Source organism: Glycine soja, chromosome 7 (genome assembly GCF_004193775.1).
Source record: "Glycine soja cultivar W05 chromosome 7, ASM419377v2, whole genome shotgun sequence".
NCBI lineage: Eukaryota > Viridiplantae > Streptophyta > Magnoliopsida > Fabales > Fabaceae > Glycine > Glycine soja.
The window spans coordinates 559,005-578,519 of record NC_041008.1 but is presented as its reverse complement, the minus strand read 5'-3'; the positions used below and the strand labels follow the sequence as shown (position 1 = coordinate 578,519).

General features: G+C 34.4%; 3 protein-coding genes across 9 annotated transcripts; all 3 read left to right on the top strand.

Moving 5' to 3' along the window:
• The first annotated feature begins 39 nt into the window (after nt 1–39).
• Nucleotides 40–2,778, top strand: LOC114417919 (tuberous sclerosis 1 protein homolog). 2 transcript variants are annotated; one of them, XM_028382986.1, is made up of 6 exons: nt 40–138; nt 736–845; nt 959–1,093; nt 1,177–1,245; nt 1,450–1,512; nt 1,699–2,778. In XM_028382986.1, exons 1-6 carry the CDS (start codon nt 120–122, stop codon nt 2,671–2,673), a joined length of 1,371 nt encoding a protein of 456 aa, XP_028238787.1. In that variant the 5' UTR covers nt 40–119; the 3' UTR covers nt 2,674–2,778. The 2 variants fall into 2 exon arrangements, with proteins under 2 accessions (XP_028238787.1, XP_028238786.1); XM_028382985.1 differs by having other exon boundaries at nt 959–1,096.
• Nucleotides 2,779–7,266: 4,488 nt separating this feature from the next.
• On the top strand, nt 7,267–13,992 carry LOC114417918 (probable phospholipid-transporting ATPase 4). Of its 5 annotated transcripts, none has more exons than XM_028382982.1 (11): nt 7,267–7,536; nt 8,251–10,187; nt 10,330–10,440; nt 10,662–10,938; nt 11,023–11,111; nt 11,237–11,324; nt 11,399–11,629; nt 11,924–12,049; nt 12,548–12,646; nt 12,831–13,022; nt 13,115–13,992. In XM_028382982.1, exons 2-11 carry the CDS (start codon nt 8,368–8,370, stop codon nt 13,775–13,777), a joined length of 3,696 nt encoding a protein of 1,231 aa, XP_028238783.1. In that variant the 5' UTR covers nt 7,267–7,536; nt 8,251–8,367; the 3' UTR covers nt 13,778–13,992. The 5 variants fall into 5 exon arrangements, with proteins under 5 accessions (XP_028238783.1, XP_028238780.1, XP_028238785.1 ...); XM_028382979.1 differs by having other exon boundaries at nt 7,356–7,536; nt 8,172–10,187; XM_028382984.1 differs by having other exon boundaries at nt 7,357–7,536; nt 8,172–10,187; nt 11,420–11,629.
• Nucleotides 13,993–14,796: 804 nt separating this feature from the next.
• Nucleotides 14,797–18,936, top strand: LOC114417917 (casein kinase 1-like protein 1). Of its 2 annotated transcripts, XM_028382977.1 has the most exons (14): nt 14,799–15,206; nt 15,307–15,347; nt 15,745–15,814; nt 15,926–16,074; nt 16,157–16,252; nt 16,345–16,415; nt 16,975–17,036; nt 17,134–17,197; nt 17,274–17,358; nt 17,446–17,572; nt 17,682–17,764; nt 17,846–17,909; nt 18,117–18,259; nt 18,382–18,936. In XM_028382977.1, exons 1-14 carry the CDS (start codon nt 15,131–15,133, stop codon nt 18,673–18,675), a joined length of 1,425 nt encoding a protein of 474 aa, XP_028238778.1. In that variant the 5' UTR covers nt 14,799–15,130; the 3' UTR covers nt 18,676–18,936. The 2 variants fall into 2 exon arrangements, with proteins under 2 accessions (XP_028238779.1, XP_028238778.1); XM_028382978.1 differs by lacking the exon at nt 18,117–18,259 and having other exon boundaries at nt 14,797–15,206; nt 18,382–18,569.
• Nucleotides 18,937–19,515: the final 579 nt, after the last annotated feature.

Below are 19,515 nucleotides of genomic sequence, written 5' to 3'. Positions count from 1 at the left end.
GAAGAATTGGACTTGGATTCGAATAAGAAAAAGGACCTTGAGAAGGGAGTGAAGTGGGAAACAGAACGATATGCAGAGGAGGAAAGCAATGGCATAAGAAACCAGATAGCGAATCAACAATGGAAAATGGTATAGTCGGTATGCAACTCGTTACTCTCCTTCATCAATCTCTTATAATAATCTATACATATTTCATTCTTTATTTTTTATTTTTTATTTATATTATTTAAGAATCATACTCCCTCTCTCTGGTTCTAATTATAAGGTTTAAAAAAATTAGTTAATTTAGTTGAGAGTATTAAATTTGTCAAAGATTATTTTTTTTCTAAAACCAACAAACATTAATAAATTGTATTTTTGTCACTTCACATCATTCTAGAGCGACCTTAATTAAAAATAATTTTATGAAAAATAATTAATGCAAAAATTATTTTATATTACATTTTTTAAAAGAAATATATTCAACCTTATAATAGAGATTAAACTATACTATTAATTTATACCTTATATAAGAAGCGGAGGGAGTATTAACATACTGCCACTAATTTCCTTAAAAAAAAAAAAATACTGCCACCAATTTTTACCTCCGAAACTATCCTTACAGGATATGCTATGATATTCAAAATGTCCACATTCGAAATTTGGATGCATAATTATTTTTATAAGAAGTTAAACTTAAATTGTGCTGACTTACCTTTGATTTCTATTGACTAAAATGTTTTACTGTCTCCAAAGGTATATTTCAAGAGGGAAGAAATTGGGAAAGTGATGATGAAGAATCTCTTAAGACCTCGAGAAAAAGAAAAGGTAGGGCTAAATCCAAGAGTTTGGTCACAAGCAAAAAGGTAAGGCCTCTTTTTAAATTGTTCCTTTGTCAACAAGGTAGGGCTAAATCCAAGAAGCTAATATAAGATAACTTCTTTAAATTAACTTATTCTCTTTTCAACTCATCTTTCAGTCTTCAGATTATTCAACTGTTCATCCAGAAACAGGTTTTGAACAAGAATCTACCACTACAGCAAATGGTAGCGAACCAACACAATTTGAAGCAAAATTTGCTTCAAGTTCGGGTGCTAAGGGAACTATAAAACAAGTAGTAATTGACTTACTTTTCCAGTCCAAGATTTATTTTATTCAAGTCTCTATTGTGAAAAACTGACCTCAATTCATATACAGCCCAAGGAATCTCATAAAAGAATGAAAGTGAAAGTTAAGATTCCAAGCCCTTTACCATCAGCTTTCGAGGTATGTTTTCGACAAATATAATCTTGAGTTTGTCCAAAAACTTATAGCATGTTTAGTTCCACAGTTTAGGATGAGATTTTCTATGTTTTGAATGTAATTTTAAGAAATTAATAGTTATAGCTTTCACATCCCAAATGTAGTTCTTTCTTTTTCAATGGCTTCCAAACACTATTATTCATTCTAACTTGATCTCATGTATATCAGAAAGTGGACATGGAATCTGTTTCTGAACCAGCACAGGAAAAAAGTCAACCCCAAGAGGAAGAGGTAATCCTAAACACATATTTTCAACTCAGAAACCCTCTCTCTCAACAAAGTGTTCTCCATCCACATGTTTAGGAATGGGACTCTGGACAACATGCTTAAGGAACCAGCTATATACCAACTATGCTAGACCTTCTTGGTGTTTTTTAGATCAAGTTAATTCTAACTTTCCTTTCACTCTTGAAACAGTCTATATTGAACCAAGAGACTGAAGAGTCATATTCTTCAAGTTCATCTGAAGAAGAAAGCAAGGATGCATTAAGGGTACTGTACAAGACATCTTCCTTTGACTTCAACCAACAAGAAAAATGGTCAAACTCTCCAAATCGAGGTAAAGCTCAGAATTCAAGCGAATCTTTCTCTTCAAAAGATCAACTAGAGGTTGGAAGCAGTAAGGTGGTTTCTGAATACACCCCTATGGAGATTGACGATTATCTAAACAAACTCAATGATGATCCCTTTGCACTCTTCGATTTCCTATCAAGCAATGTTTCACTTTCATCGAAACTGTCAGAAACAACAATTCAACAGTCCAGATCGACTGAAAAAGTTTCCAACATTCTTGAAGAACTTCGGTCTTTGGCCTTCTCTCAGTCACTGTTGTGCAACATTCAACGAGTTGAATACAGAGAACAAGTTGAGGTAACTTTGAAGAAACTTGATAATTATATTCGAGATCTATCTGAGAGCCAAAGCAAAGGACTCAATAAATTTAATGATTTCTACAACAAAGTAGTGACAATTTGCAAGGACAAATCCTTGAATGAAGAGAAGGCAAAAAAGATTGAAGCCGAGAAAAAAAAAGCTTTTGATAAACTTAAAGATTACAAATCCAAAGTTCAAAAGCTCGATGATGTGGTTGCAACGAATAAGGGTAAAATTGAGACTGTGGAAAAACGCCAAAGGATGATCCAAGAGACCATCAAGAAACTTCAACAAGAAAACGAGGGCTTAAACAAAGAGAAGACTAAACTCCAAACTGCCAACTCGAAGCAATTGGCCAATAAACAAGAAATTCTTGAATCTGTCAAGTATGTTTCTACTTCATTGAGCAAGGCAATGAAACATCATGCTGAACTTGACAAGGAGAGATCGGGTTTAAATGCAGATTTTGAGAATCTGAAGGAGCTTTATAAAAAGATGAAGAGAAGCCCTCCATTTTAATTTGAGTCTTTTTTACTGATTTCTATTGTATTTATTTCATTTTGACAATCTCAAAACAATCATTTCGATTATTAATTTACATGATTGATTTCAGTAATTCTTTTTTATTGTTTACATTTCTTTTGTTAAAATATATTTTCGTTCCTTTATCTAAGCATATGAAGATTCATTTTGGCATACTTGGAGAACCAACTTGTTGAAGGAGCTTCCATTACAAGGACCCTGACCTTCTTTGGAACAAACTATCCTTTACTGGAGAGACAGAATGAAAATGTTTTTAGTGCATTTTTGGCAGACAGAAATGATCCAAATCATTGCTGGTTTTCTCTTACGGTAGTACGATCTACACGAAAATCCAAGAGTCCACCAGACACGACCTAACTGAATATTCCTTTTCTCAATCCAAGTATTATTTTTTTCCTTTTTTTCTGATTTTATTTTATTTATTAATTTGTGCTATTATCTAAGGAGTTCTAGTAAAATAATATTATTTAATACACTCTTTCTAACATTATTTATTATTAATTTAAAATTATAAAATCATGAACGAAACTCATTAAATTGATTATTCTATCCTATATATACACCAAGTATGTAAGTTAAGGACTTGAAAATTTTAAAAGATCGATTTCAATGTAATAAAAAATTATTCTGCTGCTATTATAATAAGTTTTTTTCTCTAATATTGGTTTGTAATAAAACATTTTTATGTTTAACTTCTTAACCTATGAAAATACGTTTTCAAACAATACAAGATTGATACAAGTTAAGATTTATAAGGAAAAAAATACAAGTTAAATCTTATCGTACAGAAATTAAAGTTACTACAAAAAATAAAGGAAAAAAAATCGTGTTTTTTAATTATAACCAAACCCTGCAAGATTAGAGAATTTGCTAAGTTTAAATTGTTGAAAAGCAGAGAATGTAGAGATGAGAGAGAAGTGGACACATGATAGGATATCAATATTCAATAATGAGGCGACCAAATTAATGCGTCACTAAAGTTATGAGAGACTTCACTGTTAGAATTATTGATAGTGCCTTCATTTCTTATCAACGAAGGTATAAACTTGCTTGAAAACAACCTTGGCCTGTCATTTCGTGTCGTGGCAAAAGATCTAGAGTTATATTTTTCTCTATAAAACTTTTCATAAATTCTTTTATTACTTTACTCATTTTATCTGGTAATACCTTTTCCTTTTCCTTTTCTTTTTGTCACTCACGTATAAGAAACGTTGTATAAATTTAATTTAAAACATATACAATTACTCTTTTGCGAACGTGTCTGAATGAAGCTTTCCTTAAGCCTCATTAAGTTTCACTCCAAGATGGAAACTATTAATTAGTACAAGGGTACAGTTCAATCACTAACAACATATAAAAAAATTATTTAAAAATACATTAAATAATGTAGTGAATTGCAACAACATCCTCTCAGGTTTCTTCATATTACACATTATACTCCAACTCTTTTAATTATCGTTTACAACAATAATTTTTATAAGGATAATCTATGTAATACTTTTTTTTAAATAATTAAAAGGGTTAGTGTAATATATAAAACATTTCAGTGCAATAGTATTTTTTAAATAATTAAAGAGTTAGTGTAGGCATAAAAAAAAACATTGTGTGTAATGTAAAACCTTTCCAGTGTAATGAATAAGTGTCTTAGTGAAAAATGAGATTATATACTATCATTTAATTTATCATTAGCTTTACTCTTGTTACTATTATCTAAATTCATACCCAAAAGCTAACCAACTTTTTTCAAAAAGTTTAATGCCATTGATATTTAAGTCTCCATCATAATTCCTATTCTAATTTTCTCTCGTTAAGAAACGGTGGTGGAGTACAAATATACAATGATACATCGATCATTTCATATCACTCTTCTTTTATCCTTTCGTATTGGCAGACAAAAGTGGGTTCGCCTCCTTTGTGCTTTTAGATCTCAAAGTTTGGATTTGATTATAACTAGTTCACATCTCTTACTCTTCCTTTATCCTTAAACAATACGCTAGCCTAGGAATGACAAAAAACACTTTAATAAGATGGATGAGATTATATATATATGTGTGTCTTTTAAGAGGGGGGTTGATATTATATTATATATTCTATATAGTGGTCATTTAATATTAAATAAAGTGTGAAGCGGATGAATTAGATAATTTTGAATTAAACTACAATAAATAGGTTAAATAATTATTAATTCATTTGTGAATTGTTAAAAATTAATATAATAAAAAATTAGTTTCTTTAGAAAAAACTAGTTATGATCAATTTAATAAAAAAAAAATATTCTATCCATTCATTAACCATTTTTTAGATGGATGTTTTCTCACTTCATTTGATGTATATTACATTTCACTTAAAAAATTATAAAATAAAGTTTAGTTTTTTTATGTATACTGAAATGTTGTAGAGTTTAGAATTCATCCTAAAAGACTTATACTCAATCAATGAACATTAAACTATTTAAATCAATGAATTATAAATAATGTTGAATGGTGCTCATAATTCTTAAAAACAATCGATAATCCAACTAATTCATTAGTTTTATTTTCATTATTAGATTTATTGGTTGGATTTATAATGCGAATAAGTTGAATAGTTACAGCTGGATAGGACAATTATTTAATATATTTATAAACAAAATTTAAAAGTATGTCAATTAATATCACAATTATTGCTAAAAAAAATTCATAAATTAACGAAATGAAAGTGTTAGTTGTTGCTTTTATAGATTTATTTTTTATATAAAACAAATTGAATTATTAATATTTTAAATTGTTTTTGTTATCGATTCTAAATTTTATTTTTCTGAAAAATCTGTATTTGTGTGTCTGCACGCGTGCAAATAAAGGAGTTCAAGCCGGGAAACATTAGACATAAATACTCAAATAAAAATCATCAGAAATTGAGCAAATAAAAGTTTGAGAAGAGAGTTTATGGGACCCATGAAAAACTCAAATAATTAAAGATACTAGTAATATACATGTATTAAAAAGAAGTATATTAAGGGTCTTGCTAATGGGTACACGTAGCTCTTGGGTTATGAAAATAAAAATAAAATAGTTTTTATCAAAGTTAATGTTAGCAGTGTATTGAAAATCACAATATATAATGAAATTTTGCCGTTTTGATGAATTCTTAATTTAACCAGTATCTAAAGTCAAAAATTAAAATTTCCTATAAATTAATTAAATATAATGAATCCTACCGGAGTAGTATATTGGAACTCTTAATTAGCTTGTCATTAGACGAATAAAGAAGCAATAAATAATGTATAATTAAACCGTAAAATATTACTTTATCATGTAAATAAATTGTTTCTACATTATATAACACTACACCAACACTTAATTATATAGTTAGCAACATTTGGTTGTATATATGCCTCATGGCTCATGGTTTAATGGTTTTCTTTGTAAACATTAGCTGAAGCGGGCTTGAGTTCAGTACTGATCAATATGACAAAAATGCTGGTGAACATATATTTGGGTTGTTTAAATATTTTATTATCTTATTTCTTTCTTGGTACGTAATGGAAATTGAAATTTTTATAGAAATATATATTGACATATACTAATTATTTGTACACAAATCAGTTTACGCTACGACACTAATAATAATAATAACAACAATGATAGCAGTAGTATATTATAACAGATGTTACTCTAAATATTTACTTAATCATCCTCAAAAGGATCCCTTAGCTGACATCTAAGGTTTACCCTGGATGTATTGATCTAATGACATTTTTTTATTCTTAATGAATGTTAATTAATCTCAGTTGACCATATATGTTCACGTGGCAGCGGCATGGAATGGGAGCATGGTGGTCCTCAACTTGAGTAATTCAACAATCATCTCATAGAACATTATAAATATTAATTGTCCCACCCCGTAACATGTTCTGTCTTCTACTACCTACCACAACGTAATCTACAAATTTTTAAAATTTCAAACCAAAATTCCAACAGCACTTTTGACATGTCCAGATCGAAGCACAGTTTTATTGCGTCCACGTCCCTCTCTAAAGAATAAAGATCAAATCTTGGCGCCTTGTTCATTCATTTATTTATCAAGTTCTTTGCTTATTTTAATGTAATTAGGTGTAAATGAAGCATAATTATGTAGTCCTATTTTCAAAAGATTTATCCTCAGCTAACATACCCAAATTATAAGAATTTTTTTGTCACGTGAACCTTAATAGTTTAGGACTTTAGGATAGTGACTTTGTAAAGAAAAAATTGTGCATGAAAGAATGAGATACTCCTTAAAGAAAATTAGTTATATCATATTGTTATTTGAAAGAATGAAAATAAATGTGATTTATTTCACCTAAATTTCTGGCAATATAACAGTTGGTGACCTAAGTGACAGTGAGTGGCAGTGGCAGAGCAAGGTGGCCCTTGGTAGAATTAGAAAAATGATAGTAAATAGTAAATACTACTAGAACAAAAAAATAAAACCCCAATTTCCCCCATTCTATTTCTAACTCATACCCAAAAAAAGTTAAAGGCATTGGGAAGCAAAAATGGAAAAATAAATATAAAATTGTTTTGAGGGCCCGGAAATTGCTGGCATCGGAGGAGCGAAAGGGAGAGAGTCCTGTCCTCTCTTTCTCTCTCCTAAAACCCTGTCCTCTCTTTCTCTCTCCTTTCCATTTCATTCACCATTCTCTCTCTCTCTCTCTCTCTCTCTCTCTCTCTTCGTTTTTGTTTTGTCTCCTTCTTCGATCTGCAACAAGCAACAACAACAACAACACGCGTAGCCTCTCACTGCTCTCTCTTCTTCCCTTTCCCATTTTTGCTGCATTGCTACGTTCCTTTTTCGACATGAACGGGCCCCTCCCGTTCGGTGCGTGCATTTTCCTCTCTCTCTCTCTCTCTCTCTCTCTCTCTCTGTTGTGATTTTGAATTTTCTTTTCCTACTGCTTTGGATTGTGAGAAACTGCAAATTGTTTTTCTATTCAATTTGGTGGATTTGGTTGCTCTGAATCCTCATTTCGCTGGCATTGTTGATAATTGGTTGCGCCTCTAGCTGGATCATTCTTGTTGTCAGCGAAATTTTGAGAAAAATAATAATAATAATTATAAAACGTGAAAGACGTTGGTTTCACTTTCTTTCACCTTTTTTTAACGCATTTTTTTTGGTTTGAGACATTGTGATGTACCATTGCATTTCGTGTTTAGCTCATCGATTTGAATTCTCGGACTTCTCATACCTGGGAAAGGAACTAGTGTGTAACATGATCTCTGGTTTCCATGCTCTTTTTTTTTATTAATTTATTATTGTCATTATTGTTATTTTCTCGTCTTAGTTTTTAGATTCTTTTATATAAAAAAGTATGATGTCGAGGAATGTCATGAATTTGAATTTTAGCTGGAATGGTTTCTTTTTTTTTTTTTTGGGGTTCACATTTTAATGTTTGCATGAGTTTAGATTTCTTGGTATTAAGTTATTTGCGCTCTTGATTTATTATGCTTATGCAGATTCAATAGTATGCATCAAATGATCACCAGTGTTTATTTGCTCAAGCGAATTATTCTTGGTATGTGTATGTGTTGTTAGGTTTTAGGATTGAGGACAAGGGGCAGTTTGATGGTTCCAAAGATTTTGGTTTCCTTGTTGGTGGGTATGTGTTAAGTAAGTTAGATATAACTCTACGTTGAGCTGAATTCTGGTTAAATGACGCGGGGGAGGATAAGGGCAAAGCTCCGGAGGAGCCATCTTTACACATTTGGTTGCCTTAAGCCTTCTACCACTGAGGAGGCACCTCATCCACTTCAAGGTCCCGGGTTCTCGCGAACTGTGTATTGCAACCAGCCTCTACTCCACGATAAGAGGCCTCTATTGTACTGCAAAAATGATATATCCACGACCAAGTACAATGTTATTACCTTTTTCCCCAAGGCACTCTTTGAACAATTTCGTAGGGTTGCTAATATATACTTCCTTTTGGCTGCATGTCTGTCAGCCTCTCCCATTTCACCTTTCAGCCCACTGAGCATGATTGCCCCTTTGGCATTTGTTGTGGGGCTTAGTATGGCGAAGGAAGCATTGGAAGATTCACGCAGGTTTGTTCAGGATGTCAAAGTTAATCGCCGGAAGGTTAATCGCCATAAAGGCGATGGTATTTTTGGTCCCAGGTCGTGGCAGAACATTATGGTTGGGGATGTGGTAAAAGTGAATAAGGATCAATTTTTTCCAGCTGATTTGCTTCTCCTGTCATCAAGTTACGAGGATGGGATTTGCTATGTGGAGACTATGAATTTAGATGGTGAGACCAACTTGAAGGTGAAAAGATCATTGGAGGCCACCATGACTCTAGATAATGATGAAGTTTTTAAAGATTTCACTGGAACAATACAATGTGAAGACCCAAACCCCAATCTTTATACGTTTGTTGGAAACTTAGATTATGAGCGCCAGATTTATCCTCTTGATCCTAGTCAAATTCTTCTCCGAGATTCTAAGCTCAGGAACACTGATTACATCTATGGGGTGGCCATTTTCACTGGTCATGACAGCAAAGTCATGCAGAATTCCACAAAATCCCCTTCAAAAAGAAGCACAATAGAAAAGAAGATGGATTATATCATATACACCCTCTTCACTGTCCTTATTTTGATATCTGTTATTAGTTCCATAGGATTTATCTTCAAGACAAAGTACCAAGCCCCAAAGTGGTGGTACTTACGGCCCGACAATATTGAATATCAGTATGATCCCAACAAGGTTGGAGTGGCTGGAATGAGTCATCTGATTACTGCACTTATTCTTTATGGATATTTGATACCCATCTCACTTTATGTTTCCATTGAGGTTGTAAAGGTTTTACAGGCAACCTTCATCAACCAAGACATTCAAATGTATGATGAAGAAACTGGGACTCCAGCCGATGCGCGGACATCAAATTTGAATGAAGAGTTGGGTCAGGTAGATACTATCTTGTCAGATAAAACTGGAACTTTGACCTGTAACCAGATGGACTTTTTGAAGTGCTCCATTGCCGGTACTGCATATGGCGTGCGCTCCAGTGAAGTTGAAGTTGCTGCAGCAAAGCAGATGGCTTCTGATCACGAGGACCAGGAGTCAGATCTCTCGAATTTCCCCATGCCTAAGAGTAAAGCGCGCATTTCATGGGATAATGTTAGAAAAGCTGAAGAAATTGAACTGGAGACTGTTGTTACTTCCAAAGGAGATGAGGATCAAAAGCATGCCATAAAAGGATTTGGTTTTGAAGACGACCGCCTCATGAATTGTAATTGGTTGCAAGAGCCCAATGCAGATGACCTTTTGATGTTCTTTCGAATATTAGCAGTTTGCCACACTGCCATTCCTGAGCTGAATGAGGAGACTGGCGTTTATACATATGAAGCTGAGTCACCTGATGAAGGGGCTTTTCTTGTAGCAGCAAGAGAATTTGGCTTTGAGTTTTGCAGAAGGACTCAGTCTAGTATTTTCATACATGAAAGATTTTCTGCTTCTAGGAAAGTGGTTGAAAGGTAAGCATTCACAAAAACTCTTATGTTCTTCTACTCCCCCTCCATGGTTAGTCCGCATCATGGGTTCCAAAATTTGCTTTTGCTTTTCAATTCTTTCAAATGATGTGTCCTCTATTTATGTGCTTTTGGGTGAATTCTACAGAGAGTACAAACTTTTGAATCTGCTGGATTTCACTAGCAAAAGAAAGCGTATGTCAGTGATTGTGCGTGATGAGGAGGGCAGTCTTTTTCTTTTTTGCAAAGGGGCTGACAGGTTAGCTTAAAATTTACGTTAGAATAAAGGAAATTGAAATCACATTTGAACTTGTGTTTAAACTTGTTTACCACTATTATACAAAATAGTCACCGCAATTTCCTGCTTCCAAAGAAAGATGCTTGCTAAAACACACTCACATCCATATGAATGCTCAGAGATATTTCCGACACCTCTCTTTAAACTTTGACATCCATTATTTTATTGCTTGGTTTATACAGTATCATATTTGATCGATTGTCAAAGAATGGAAAACATTATTTGGAGGCTACTACCAGACATCTAAATGAATATGGAGAAGCTGGTTTGAGAACACTAGCCCTGGCTTATAGAAAGCTTGATGAGCAAGAATACACTGCTTGGAACAATGAATTTCAGAAAGCAAAAGCTGCTGTTGGGGCTGACAGAGATTCAATGCTTGAGCGGGTATCAGATATGATGGAGAAAGGGTTGATTCTTGTTGGGGCTACAGCTGTGGAAGACAAACTGCAGAAAGGGGTGGGCCTTATCATTCGTTATAGTCAACATTGCTGTTTTTTCTGCTTCAAATATTCCACCTAATTCAATTTTTGTTCTCTGCAGGTTCCCCAATGTATTGATAATCTTGCTCAAGCTGGTCTCAAGATCTGGGTGTTGACAGGGGATAAGATGGAAACTGCAATCAACATTGGGTCAGTCTACCACAAATCATTTGACCTCATGAAACTATTTCATTTCTGTTTTAAATAATTAAGGTTTAACTTGTTCAAAAATGGCTCTGTAAAAAGTGTGATGAAACTTTTTTTCCGTGGTACAGATTTGCTTGCAGTTTACTTCGACAGGGTATGAAGCAGATCTGTATAACTACTCCTGTTTCAGATTCTGTAGCCACTGATGTTAAACAGGTACCTTTTTTTCATTGAGAAAGAGTACATGAGTTTACTTTATGGACTTGAGTTTAATCTGATGTTAGGCCTAGTTCTTTTGTTTAACACCCCAGGGCATCAAGGACAACATTTTAAATCAAATCACCAACGGTTCCCAAATGATAAAACTGGAGAAGGATCCTCATGCTGCATTTGCATTAATTATTGATGGGAAAACTCTGACATATGCTCTAGAAGATGATATGAAGCTCCTATTTTTGGGATTGGCTGTTGATTGTGCATCTGTCATCTGCTGTCGTGTGTCTCCCAAGCAAAAGGCATTGGTAAGGACCTTTTACCTTTTTCAGTTGTGATTTTTAGGTTTTCTTCTAATATTTTATTCTGCATTTATGTAGTTGATTATTGGAGTTGAATTTGTGCATGACTTAGCTAGATAGGAAAAATTAGATCAAGTTAAATTCAGATGAATCCATGAGTTTGGTTATGTGCAATAGTCATTGCATCACTTGTGTAGGTAGCATTTTTCTAATCTCTGTTGATATATCAACTGTGAGAAATAACCTTGTGACTTGTGTGCTGTTTTATGATGTCCTATTTCCTTGATCTTTTGGTGTCAGGTAACCAGGTTAGTGAAACAAGGTTCTGGGAAGACTACTCTAGCAATAGGTGATGGTGCAAATGATGTTGGCATGATTCAAGAAGCAGATATTGGTGTTGGAATCAGTGGGGTTGAAGGTATGCAGGTCAGTGGCTTACATGACTGGCTCTTAAGCAAAATGATGCCACATAAAACTATAATTGTGAATGGTGGTTTGATTTTAGCATTTAATATGGCAAGTTATTACAATGCCAAATGTGTTATGTTTCATATACAAAGCCAAATTAAATGTAAGTAAATACAATAATACAAATACTAGCTTTGTTCACTCTGACAATTTGTTCCGAACTTCTGAATATGGGCTGAAATTCGGATTATCAACTAATCTGTATTTAAATTTTACTAATTTGTTGCTGTACTTCATATAAGATATTTTGAATTGGCCACATTCTTTGATTCCATTATGATTTTTACTTTCCATCATTAATCTCATGTAGAATATAGTTTGGTCAGAAACTATAATTAGCCCATGTTTGCTCGTTAATTGTCATTTTCATACTTCCTAGTCAACAAAATGCACATTGTGTTTTTCTGTTCGGAATCATGTAAAATTTATAGACTCAAGCCTGCAACTCCCTTCCAGGCAGTGATGGCTAGTGACTTTGCAATTGCCCAATTTCGATATTTGGAGAGGCTCCTGGTAGTCCATGGACATTGGTGTTACAAGAGAATTGCACAAATGGTAATTCATTAATAACCATCTTAATCATTATTCTCACACGTTGGATGCCTTGCCTTCAATTTCTTGTGTGCTGTGCATCGTTTGCATGGATAGAGAATCATGTAATATATTTTAGCAATTTGGATCTTTCTATTATGAATTGATTCCTGTATTTCTTTTCTAAACTATTCTGTTATGCATGCAGATATGTTATTTCTTCTACAAGAATATTACATTTGGCCTCACTATCTTCTATTTTGAGGCCTTCACAGGCTTCTCTGGTCAATCGGTTTATGATGACTGGTACATGATTTTGTTCAATGTTGTTCTGACATCATTACCCGTCATTTCACTCGGTGTTTTTGAGCAAGATGTTCCGTCAGAAGTTTGTTTACAGGTTTGTTCTCTTGAAATGTCTTCAATGTGTTTCATCCATGTTAGAATAATAATCCAACCTATTCATGAGCTGTTGGCTGTTGTGCTTCGCAGTTTCCTGCACTTTATCAACAAGGACCCAAGAATTTGTTCTTTGACTGGTATAGAATATTGGGATGGATGGGCAATGGTCTCTATTCCTCCCTCATCATCTTCTTGCTCATCGTCACCATCTTCTACGACCAAGCATTCCGTGCAGATGGCCAGGTAGCTGACATGGCTGCTGTTGGGACCACTATGTTCACTTGCATCATCTGGACTGTCAACTGTCAGATTGCGCTTACGATGAGCCACTTTACATGGATTCAGCACCTGTTTGTATGGGGTAGCATAGCCACTTGGTACATCTTTCTCTCCTTGTATGGAATGCTTTCTCCAGAATATTCCAGGAGTGCCTACCAAATACTGGTTGAATCTCTTGGTCCTGCGCCCATTTACTGGGTAACAACCCTTTTAGTTACAGTTACATGCAATCTTCCTTATTTTGCCCACATATCCTTCCAAAGATGTTTCAATCCCATGGACCATCACATTATCCAAGAAATCAAGTACTACAAAAAGGATATTGAAGATCAACACATGTGGACAAGGGAGCGTTCTAAGGCCAGACAGGAAACCAAGATTGGGTTCACTGCAAGAGTGGAAGCAAAGATCAGGCAACTTAAGGGAAGATTGCAGAAGAAGCAATCTACCTTGGCTATTTCGGCCCCATCGTGACACTATACATAAGTTAACAGTTTTGGGTATTTTTAGGGTTGCTTATTATATTGTTTGATTGAATGGGGGTGAATTGAAGTCCCCATTCGACGGAAAAAGCATGGAAGCTGCTGTATGTAACATATTTACGTAGAAGTGTCAGTGTGTAATTCTCTTACCACATGGTTGTGATTCAATTGACCTTCAAGAAATGAAACAGTTAAGTTGTATTACTATTTTTTTTTTCTTTTCTTGGGCCAGGGGTTTTTTGAATAGTTTTATTTTGGTTAGAACTTCTGGTTCCCAAATTTTCTCCCAAAAAGGATGAAACCCATTGTTTATTAATTATACTATTCAAATTCTTTGCATATTGACTGTATCATGTACGTATTAATTTCCTTTGGGTGGGTGGTGGGTGGAGGGTGGAGGGGAGGGGTATATTTCTATAATTTAAGTTGTCGTGGTCGAATTAAAATTTGCAGGATACAAATCTTGTGTAGGCATTAAAAAATGTCATTAAGAGGCCTAACCCAACGTTACAAGGTCAATAAACTTGACTTGCGTCATGGAAGCCTTCCTATTTCCCAAGTCTTTGAATCTCATTTGGCTATTTACGTTTCAGCAATTTATATTTTGCGCAATTTACGTTTCTTTGCCTATTTAGAACCCACAATTGATAATTGATTTTAATTCTAATAACTATAAAAGTATTTGTTGACGAAGAATCACGGTGGAGACTGGAGAGTCATTTATTTGAGTCTTTTTTAATTCTTTTGCAACAAATTTTCACCTTCTACTAACAAATTTGACAAGTCTATAGGAATCACTAATATTGTCTTTAAGAGTATATATATATATATATATATATATATATATATATATATATTCCCCAAATCAAAAGAGGAAATTAAGGGTGTTTTTGATTGCAAAGAAAACTGATGAAAAATTGAGACAAATGAACATTAAAATGACTTGTAATTCACACTTTATTTTAATTTAAAACTTACATCTTAATTCACTTTTTCTTTTTATCTCTTTCGGCTCTACCGAACGGACCCTAAACCCTAATTTGCGAAACAAAGTTCAAAACAACGTCGTTTCATCACTCAACAAAACATGAAAGCGCGAGGAGGGTAAGTGAGCGTGTGTGTGAAGACTACGATCATTCTCACACTCACTTTCTCTGTCCCCTCTTCTTCGTCGTCTCCGTTCTCTTTTATCCGTTTCTATTTTTCCAATTTTGCCCTCCGCTTTTTCCCCATTTCCCAATTTTGCCCTCTTCTTCTACCATGACCTACTTGAAGTCGTAGCTCGAGTCCGTGTTCGCTTTTCCAATTCCCAATTTCCCAAACTCCGTAGGGTTTCCGTCGAATAATGGAACCTCGAGTTGGGAACAAGTTCCGCCTCGGTCGGAAAATCGGTAGCGGATCTTTCGGGGAGATCTATCTCGGTGCGTTCTGCTTCCACTTGCTTTTCGCTTTTTGCATATTTACTGCGGAATTCCTTAGTTTTCGTGAATTCGGTGTGTTAATTTTGCTATGTTGTTGCAGGAACTAATATTCAGACAAATGAAGAGGTTGCGGTTAAGCTTGTGAGTGTTTGGACCTACGACCTACCCTAATTTGAAAAATAAAGTTTTTCTTTTTATGTTTGCAAATTTCAAATATCCTGTTTGGTTGCTGAGAAAATTAGGAAGTTGAAGAATTTAGGGGAATCGGAATGTTTTCAGTGATATTGAAATGATGAATAGTAAGAAATAGTTGTAGTTTTTGTAGAGTGAGATTGGAGCTATGGGATATTGGGATATTGAATATCTTTTGGTGTGCTTTTAGTTTGTTTTCTAACACTGGAGTTGGTTGGTTGAGTTTTGCTCTTAAGTGCTTGGCAGTTGAATTCTTGTGTTTCTTTCTGCTGCAAAGTTGAAACTGAGAGCCGGCTTGGAGGTGTTTAATTGGATGTTTTGTTGTTTTATTTTCGTTTTGATTCAGGAAAGTGTCAAAACCAAGCATCCTCAATTGTTGTACGAATCAAAGCTGTATAAAATACTGCAAGGAGGAAGTAATCTCTCTCGTCTTGATGAATTTGTGTGTTTTGGAAAAAAAAATTTGTTGATTTTGTGATACTCCCTCAGCTTAAATGTTTTTGGGTTGGCCATCTTTTATTTGGCAGATGGGATTCCAAATGTGAAATGGTATGGTGTTGAAGGAGAGTACAATGTGCTCGTGATGGATTTACTTGGCCCTAGCCTTGAGGATTTATTCAACTTCTGTAGTCGGAAATTGTCTCTCAAAACTGTTCTTATGCTTGCTGATCAGATGGTAGGTTTTCCCACATTGTGTAGACATCTTTCTTAATTCTTACTTCCACTTATTTTCTTTAAATGTCTTGAACTGTGTGCAGCTAAATCGAGTTGAATTTGTTCATTCCAAATCATTTTTACATCGCGACATCAAGCCAGACAACTTCCTCATGGGTTTAGGGAGGCGTGCGAATCAAGTATGTGTTTAATTGTTGGTTTTCTTCAACTTTATTTATTTTCTATCATCTCCTGTAATTGATGTATCCTTTTCAAATTTGCGTCTTTTTAGGTGTATATCATTGACTTTGGCCTTGCTAAGAAATATAGAGACACCACTACACATCAGCATATTCCTTACAGGTACTTTTATGACATCTTTACTTTTATCTGATTTTATTCACTATGATTTGTAAAGTTCAATTTCAAACTGGTTTCAACTTTTAGGAATTGGGACCAGTATCTAATATTATGGCAAATCCTATATCTGGATGTTATAAAGTAGTTGCTAGCTATTTATGTGAGTAAGTTTCTATATAGTGGGAGTTTTCTTGTAAAAGAATAGTAGCTTCAAAATTGATGCCATTAAAACTTAAAAGACGTGAAACTAAGTTGGCTTGCACTGGAACCTTCTATTCTTTTGTGTTTCAAATATTAATGCCATTTTATGTCCTTGCAATTTGTGAATGTGTTTCTTTAATCAATCATGACTCATTATTGTTACTTACATGAGTTGTTTGATTAGTTTCTCTGCAATGATTTGTAATTAGTTTTTATTTTTTATTTCTATATTATCAATTTACATAGTCTTTCGAATTATCCATTTAAAGATCAAGATAGAACTTGATTTTTGTGGCACTAAGTTGTCATTCTGTACTTTCATGATTTTCTGTAAATTTGACTTCCTTCTAATCTTCTGCAGAGAGAACAAGAATTTGACTGGAACTGCTAGGTATGCTAGTATGCATACTCATCTAGGAATTGGTATGCTCTTATGCCACTTTTAATCAATACCCTTTCTTATTTTTTAGTTGAATACCATTGATTTGGAACTGAAAATGTCATTTTCATGCTTTGATAGAGCAAAGCCGTAGGGATGATTTAGAATCACTTGGATATGTTCTTATGTACTTTTTAAGAGGAAGGTAATTAGCCTCTCTCCTTTGTTATTTAATTTATTATTTTTATCACCTACTATTTTTTTATTTGGTAGTTCTGCAGTCTACCTTGGCAGGGATTGAAAGCTGGTACTAAGAAGCAGAAGTATGAGAAGATTAGTGAGAAGAAAGTTTCTACTTCTATTGAGGTGTGGTGAAGTTTTTTTGTTTCATATCATATATGCCTATATTTTGTTTTTAAATTTGTATCTGACTGTGGATTGCTTCTTTGTTAGTCTCTCTGTCGTGGCTATCCCTCAGAATTTGCTTCATACTTCCATTACTGCCGGTCACTGAGGTTTGATGATAAACCAGATTATGCTTATTTGAAAAGACTTCTACGTGACCTTTTCATTCGTGAAGGTTTGAGCCTTGTTCTTCTATTTATATTTTATATTGGGATAAGAATATTTTAGGGACCTGGCTATGTTTTTTTATTCTCCCTTTTTTTGTTGTTGACTTCTTGCACCAGGATTCCAGTTTGATTATGTCTTTGATTGGACCATTTTGAAATATCAGCAATCTTCAAGTGCCACTGCCCCTGCCCGTGCTATTGTAAGTGATAGCATGCTATCTTATTGTATTAGCTGATTGATTGTTGAGATTTAGATTATTTAGTGGAAGTGACATTTGCAGGGTCCGGCCGCTGGACCAAGTTCAGGTGTGCCACCACTGGTTGCAAATGGTGATGGACAGTTAGGTATGATCTTTCTTTTTGCTTCACATCTCTGATCTATCATTTACTCGCCTTGATTGAGATGTTAGATTGTGGTGTCATACCATTCAATAATCTGTCAGCTATTATGTGATGCCTTTTGTCCTTCATAGTTTGTCATTTGACTTATCCTTTTCATGCTTTGTTGGTATGTAACTCTTGCAATTTCTTAATGGGGCAACTTCTATGTAGGTGGAGAGGATGGTAGACCTAATAATTGGTCTTCATCAGATCCTACTCGTAGGAGAAACTCTGGACCTATTGTTAATGACGGAATCTTATCTAGACAAAAAGGCCCAGTTACATATGACTCAAATGGATCTAAAGATGCGATGGTGGTGTATTTATTTGTGAATTGATTATCTGTTCTATGAAGTCAGCATATTTCTTGCAGAAAGTTCTGTTTATTAGGAAATTAGTTTTCATGTTATTTACGAATCTCTGCATGGTTTATCAGTTGTCAAGTTCTAATTTCTTCCGGCCAAGTGGATCTGCAAGGCGAGGTGCTGTCTCAGGCAACCGTGATGTAGTTGGCAGTGAGACCGAGGCCTCTCGTTCTCTGACCTTGGATTCAAGTCAGGGAGCATTTCGTAAAATCCCTTTCCCTGGGGCTCTGAGAAGTTCAGCTATCATGACATCTGAGCACAACCGAACATCCTCTGGCAGGAACACATCCAACATAAAGAATTTGGAGACAACTCTTAGGGGTATTGAGAGCCTGCATTTCAATGACGAGAGGGTACATTATTAGCAGCTACCACTCTCGATCACCTTTCTTCTTTGTAAATTCTAAAAAGGCTTATACTCTTTTTGACGAACTAAGGAGTGGAATGTTGTCTATGCATTGTGTTGAAGAAAAGCTGCAAACAAGTTGGGAATTATCCCTCATAAGTATACAATAAAAATATATGTCTAGGCAGCTTCCTAACTAAACTGGCCTTGTAAAAGGCTTCTGTTCATACAGTTTGTGTTATACTGACAAATGTTTTGCTTCACCTTTACGACCCTTTTCTCTGACTGCTTCGATATTTAGTCATTTTTGTTTCTTGCTTTTTTATCCTACATTTTGAGAATAAATGATAATAAGAACATATCATATCATTGACGAACTATTAGTAGGGGAAGTGTAAGATTTTGTGAGCAAGATGTGAACCGGAGTTGTGTGGCTTTATCAAGGTTTTAAATTATTGCTTTGAACAAACACTGGCGTTTAATTGCTCTTATCCTTACGTGATATGGTCGGTGGTATTTGTCGGAGTGACGGCACTAAAAGAAAATAAAAGAGAGGGAAAAAAAACAGCTTGTATTAAGAGGCACCACAAATTGGGTCTAAATAAGAGAACATTAAAATATGCTGTAAAAATCGGAGAAATTTATATAATGTACTAAATGAGCTGGATGGATCATGTTTTTTTTTTTAAAGACATTCGAAAACGAGAAGGCTCATCTTGGGATGAGTCTTAAGGCCAACTTTTTTCGTTGTTTTATTATTGGTTGTTTATTTATGGATTCGTAAAATCATTGCTACGTGTAAGCTGCTTATATATATGAATTTAATTAAAATGCATTCACAGTGTATTTTTTTTTTGTA